Source organism: Natator depressus, chromosome 3 (assembly GCF_965152275.1).
Source record: "Natator depressus isolate rNatDep1 chromosome 3, rNatDep2.hap1, whole genome shotgun sequence".
In the NCBI taxonomy this organism is placed as follows: Eukaryota; Metazoa; Chordata; order Testudines; family Cheloniidae; genus Natator; species Natator depressus.
The window spans coordinates 98170860-98177354 of NC_134236.1; the positions used below are offsets into that span (position 1 = coordinate 98170860).

The following is a 6495-nucleotide window of genomic DNA, read 5'->3' on the forward strand; positions in this document are numbered from 1 at the left end:
TTAAAGAAAAGTTCTCCACTGTTTGAGTCAGTTTGCTTATTTGCTGGTTTTGAATTTGGCAGAACACGATGCCATCAGTTTCACGGTTTTGTTGATGGTCAGTTGCATCACTCGCATGCCGGGCTCTGGGAAGAGCTCATGAGCACCACAGGCTCTGGAAGAGGGTGTTTACCAGGAACAGCAGCAGCAAAACTGAAAGTGAAAATGTGCAGGCAGCCAACAGGCATGTATATACAGAGATGAAGGAGAAGCAGCAGGAGTGATGAGCCCAGGCATGTTTGGGGGCGTTGCTCTATGGATCACCTAAATTCTTTAAAATGAAGCTACTCACAGGCTTAAAAAATTAGGCTGATACTTAAGTGCCTCGCTTTGTACTGGGGTCCTAGATATCGCTGTTAAGAGGGTATGGAGTAACCTTCTGGATCACCACTAATAAAGAGCCTGAAAGTGCTGAGCAGTCTCATAACCACACAGCACCTTGCTCAAAGAGCATTAGCTCCGTATGTGTGCACGCATGGGGGAGGGGGGGAAAGGGGGGGGGGAACTCCCACAAGACACTTCATTTCCCCACAACTTCCAAGAGTGCAGGGAACCTACACTTGCAGTTCCCAGCTGTAGGGGACTGTGGAACTTGTAGTGTTACATTTGTGGTGTGCTCCCTCGATTCTGTTCCAACCAAGCCTCTGGGGATGAGGCTTCCGGCCCTCAGGATTCCTCTTCCCACTGCAAATATATAGGGCAAAGCTGCATAAATTACGCCTGCTAGGTTTCCAGGGGGCAACCATCATCAGGAGAGCCCCTGGCACCATGATCATGCAGTAGACCTGTTGTTCCTGGGGCCAGTCACAGCAAGAAGTCAAGGAGTGTCCATAAAGTGGTCACTTTCCTCTGGCAAATCCCCAGAGATCTGCAGTTTTGAGAAGTCCATACCCCACATCACTGACATGTGCACGTAGGGAGCAGGGGGCAAATCCAGCCCAAAGACAAATGGAAGAATTAGAAGAAAACTTGCAAAATTCCCACTCCCGCTTAGAGGAAGATGAAGGCCAATATACTGTTGAAGAATCACTGTGTGTTAAGGGTGCATTGGGGAGCACGTTTGGGTATCAAAAATAGGAAGGAGCCATCCTGGACAACTCTATGTTTTTCAGGATAAAAGTCTGACACATTTTACTGCCCTGACATTGGTTAAATTAAGCCCACAAAAAATTAAATTCAATTATGCATAAAATAATTATAGCAGAATTAAAACATACATAATTTTTCAACATAAAAGTGAAAGCTCCTACTTGCCATCCTATCAGTAAAGTCAATGGCCATATTATAGCTCACTGAACATTAATATTTATTGAAATATTCAAAGACAGACATGTAATAAATCAAATCAATTTCCAATGGAGTTTCAGTAGTTCAACTGTTTTAATAACATATTAAAATGAACTATTAAACAGCCATGTATTTCAGACTGTCCTGTGGTTCCTTTCTAATCCATGCTGATCACCAAGATATTTGTGTCTAAATAGCCTCTGGCTCGCTATTATAATTGGCTTACTCCTTCCTTCCCATTTCCTTCAGTGGTTCAACTATCCAGTGTTTGTAGCACTGAAAGTTAAGACTAGGGCAGTGAAGTATGATAGCACAAACACTGAACTGAAGTACGCTGTATGATCCAGGTACTGCCTCCGTTTTCCCAGCTCCAAACTGGAGATAAAGATATTTCCCCTTTTTTTTGTAAAATACTTGGTTTTGATGGATGAAAATCAACTTGTAACATCAAAGGTTGTTATTAAGCCTGACTGTGGTGATTCTAAAGCTGTTTGAGGCAAGGGCTGTTTTCATGTTCAGTTTTGTACAGGGCTGATCATACTGTCAATGCTCAGCCCTGTGCAAATATCCATCTGGCAAGATTGTGCCTAAAAGCTAAGGACCAGATTGTGCTCAGTGTTATGTGGGAATGCAAAGGAGAGGCCTCTGGGAGCCTTCCCTCTTCCAAATGGCCTCTTCTGGCCAGAGACAAATGCATTCCCAGTCCTTGCCCTGCCCTCTATCTCTGCAACAGCCAGTAAAACAGGCTTCCCAAGTGCAAGAAGCACCTGCTTCATCCTCTCAGAGGATGGAGTAACAGTTTGCTCTCTCTGCACTCCCAGGGGCATCGAGTCTGCCTCAAGGACACTGGGGCTGATTCACAGGTCCAGACTTGTGCAGTGCTTTCATGCTGGCTGAAGTGTATGGAGAATGCCACCTCCCGTGAGAGTGAGCGGAGAATTCTGATTCAGCAGCACTTCATATCCACTGCTCCAAAAGGCACAAAGGCAGTGGAGAATCAAGCCCTGTTGTCTCCATATTACCCCATCCACACTGCAGCGGGAGGCTTTGTGGCCACAGTCTGGCCCTTCCTTTGCTACATCTTTGAGCACACCCCTCAGGATTGGATTTAAACGATTCTTGTTCACTTCATATTTCATTCTACATGGCTGTTCAAAATGGCATCAGAAAATCCTACATTCTTTTTTGGACAATACACCTGGTGCTGCTGTGACACAAACCCAACCGCTGGAAATATTTTTCCTCTCTGCTGTAAACTGTCCTTCATAGGTTTATTTTAAGCCTGAAGTGAATCCTCTCCTTTACCGACCATCAGTTTTTTCTAGCTATAGTACGAATAACGTACTAAGAATCCCTCAAAACGACAATACAGTAAATGAAAGGCCCCAGAAAAGCTAAGCTGAACAGCACTCAACTGCCTCTTGCCCCTTCACAACGGGATCATAGCTACTAAAATCTGTACATATCCACTCTCATTTGTTCTTCGCAATGTTAGTAATAAATCCATAATCTACCACAGTAGCCATGCTGTGATCACTAGTATAATTGAATGCAGTAAGAGAGATCGTGGGGACTTCTGGGGCAAAAATCCAGTGAGGAACCAAAGAACTGTTGTCCGTTTGGAAATTCACATTGTATACAGTGGTCTACCCTCATGCTTACCAGTATGACAACCGTTACATATCAGACTCTCTTTAAGGCTGCCATCTCACTTCAGAGAATGTAGTATAAGGCATAATAGACGTGCTGGGCCGTGGGCTCTCTTCCACTATGTGGTATGGAGGGGAGTATTCGAAAGTGAAAAGGGCAGTGGAGTTTATTAATCCTACACTTTCAGGGAACTAGATTAGATGATCAAGGAGGGTCTTTTCCACCTTTTGATTCAGTGAATTCAAACCTTAAAGGTGCAGAGCACCCTGAACTTCCATTTTAGTCAGAGGAGTTGAGGAAGCTGAGCATGTTACAGAATCAGGTCCACTTATTATAATATGGGTGCCCATTTTCCTCCAAGCCTGTGGTGTCATCCCTGCCTGAGCACCAGAGTTTGGGGGCTCCAGGGTATTTCAGAAGACGGGTCGGGTTGTGGGAAGGAGAAGTCAGGGAGCACCTGCTTATTACACCATGATCTCTTCCAAAAGAAGGAGATAGCTGCATGTAAGCGAGCGTTGCCAATCCCAGCATTTCCTTATACTCTGCGCCTGCACTGCTGTTGGAGAGGAGAGTTCTGGGTAATATGGGAGCACAGTTCACGAGCCCAGAAAGAGAGCAGCACCGTAAGTCTAGTCTTGCGTGCAGAGATCTCGGCATCTGTCGGGAAGCAGCTTCCACTCTCTGCAGCTCCCCAGCGTCTGTGGCGTTTTGAGGCTGTGGCCTTGTCAGCTAATAACACTCTCCTCCCAGAGGGACTAAGAGGTTAGAAAGACCATAAGGTAAAACCTCATGGAATGGCCCTCAGCCCGCATCATGTGGGTTTCCCCAGGGGCAGGCCCAGGCAGGAACCATGCTTTTCCAGTGAATTACATAGTTGCCACCACTACTCACTTTCCTCCCCTTAAGGAGCTTTGCTTTCAATTTACAGATTCCATTCCGCTGGGTTTTCCAGCTCAAATGGAAACCCTTTTTTCAAGATTTTAATTAATCTCAGCGTGGAACTTGAGTCACAGGTTCTCAGCCCAGAGACAAAGGATTTTTCAATGCAGAGCTTTAGCCGCCAATGAATGGGGTCATATTTTATAGTAGAGAGTGAAAAAATAATATTTTTAGAAGACTTTGACACTTTTAGGTGAGTTAATTTCCCAGAATGCCATTTTCTAGGCCCAATAAACTGTCAGGTGGAGCAAGCACTTTTGTGTTTTTGTTTTAGATCAGTCAAAATAGGAGCGTTTGAGAAGATGCCATGCAATAGACCATGATTATAACTGAACTTTTTGCCCTAAAGTTGAAATTCACCCCTTCCCTCTTCTCCCCTCCAATAAGGAAACTTCTTGCATATTGGTAGGTTGGAATTCATCACACTCCAACAGGCTGGCTATGAGACTGCAGCTCAGTCTCTACCCAGCCACTGCTCATATAATCTCTTGCCACCCTTTGCAGAACTTTGGGTCTTTTGGATCTGCAGACGCACAGATATTATAACCCCTGCTCCAGCTGATTCCCCAAAAGCCCCTTCCACTGTGGCATATCTGAGATTTCTTCCTAGCTAACACGAGTTTGTGACAACTCCACCCTCACCCCCTCCTGTGCACTGCAACACGACAGACTGATGTGGAGTGAAGGACTTTCCTGGACCTCTGCTGCAGTGAATTTAACCCCAAGGGAAGGGAAGCATTCCCTTCTCTGTCTTGTTACATTCTTGACTGCTTTGTCTCATGGAATTTCCAGACAAAGGCTTGTCTACACTGGCACTTTACAGCTTTACAATTTTCTCGCTCAGGGGTGTGAAAAAACACACCCCTGAGTGTTGCAAGTTTCAGCGATGTAACGAGCCCGTATAGACAGTGCACCAGCGCTGGGTACCAGTAGCCATGCTCTTAGTGCTGGTAGCTACGCCCCTCGTGGAGTTGGGTTTTTTAGAGCGCTGGGAGCTCTCTCCCAGCTCTGTGCCATGACTACAAAGCCGCGTTAAAATGCTGCCATGGCAGCGCTTTAACGTTGCCAGTGTAGACAAGCCCTAAGAGAGTCCCATGCACTCAATGAATGCAGAATATGCAGTCGAGACTTTTGCCTTCCAGTGCAAGCCCTTGGGAGCTAGTTCAGTCCTTTCATCAGGATTTTGTGGAGTAACAAGCCCCAAGAGTAGGAATGCCATGAATACTTAGTACAAATACTTGGGGAAAACCCAGCAAAAAATCACCACTGTGACGTTAATGTCAGAATCACAATGATACATTTATATCATAGCACATCTAAAGGATCTACAGGTCCAGAACCACGTTTGTGGCTTTTCTCCTTCTTGCCTCAAGAGAGGCACACTCCTACCTCTTAATCCCTGCCTCAGTGCTCTGGTGCATAAAAGGGGTATTATTACTTGCCTATCTCACAAGAGAGATGTGAGGCTTAATCAATTAACCTTTGTGAAGTGACTTGAGATCCTTTGGTTGAAGGCTTTATATTAGCGCTAAGCACTCACAGAAATGTTGGACTGGAAGGGGTCTCAAGAAGCCATCTGGTGCATTCCCCTGCACTGAGGCAGGATTAAGTGTACCCTGGCACTTATGGCACTCCCAGTAACGGTCCAGGACTGGAGAACTGTTAAGTGCCCTGTTCCAAATCTCGTCTCCTATATGCCTACATGTAACTGAATGTACCCCTAGCCAAGCCAGCCTCCCAAAGTCATCTACAACTTCACTTCTCTTTTCACAGGGGTGTCTCCTTTCCCTGGAAAGGTCCAAGCTGCTATCATCCTTCCCCATCCTCCCCCCGTTCCCCAGCATCTCCTCTCTCTAGAGTGAGGGAACAGCACAGAGTCCATGAACCTCACCCCATGAAAAGTCTGCAACTCACCTTGGAAGTAGATGCCTGACTGGATTTGGAGGACCCTGGGGAGGGTTCTTGGATCCAGGGAATGGATGAATTTTGTCAGGTTTGATGCCATGGTCTGTGTTAAGGCAGCACATGCATTTGGTGTCTAAAGGCCAGCAACTTCTGGGAAGCCCGCCATGGTACTCACAGGAACCGAGTCTGGGACTTCTCTCAGAAACTTTCTGTTGCTGGAGGGAGGCGTGGGGAGGAGAGGTGAGGGAGGCGCTTCTCTTCTTTACTATGATCGCCACTTCCTCCCACTGTGGCAGCTCAAGGGGTGGTGGGGGGCAAGAGTAGGTTGAGCAATACCACAAGAATGGGCATCAACTGACACGGCTAAGTTTATACTGCCTGGTGCTTGGGCATGTGCCAATCTAGGCTAAACGAAGTGCTGCTTATGTTGGTTGCAGCTGGTACCAAATGTAATAGAAAAGAGGAGGTCTTTCTCCAGAACTCAACCTAAAACAGGGAGTTATTTGGTTTGGTACCTTGAGGCACTAACTAGTCATCTGTACACATGGAAAGGATTTTGTGTAATGTTAAATGTATCTGAAGCTGGAAAAACAAATCACATTTATTTTTGGAGCACAAAATACAGTTTTACATTTGTGCTTTTCAGAAACCACAAACTCTCTCTGGAGATGTAAA

The 6495-nt window shown here is 45.8% G+C and overlaps 1 protein-coding gene across 1 annotated transcript in view; it reads right to left on the reverse strand.

The window, feature by feature from the left end:
• THEMIS (thymocyte selection associated) overlaps positions 1–5920 on the reverse strand; it is a 111490-nt gene extending 105570 nt beyond the window's left edge. Inside the window, exon 1 of the mRNA XM_074946938.1 lies at positions 5830–5920. Coding sequence (XP_074803039.1) covers positions 5830–5920 — 91 coding nt within the window. The remainder of the gene's footprint in view (positions 1–5829) is intronic.
• Between the last annotated feature and the right edge of the window lie 575 nt (positions 5921–6495).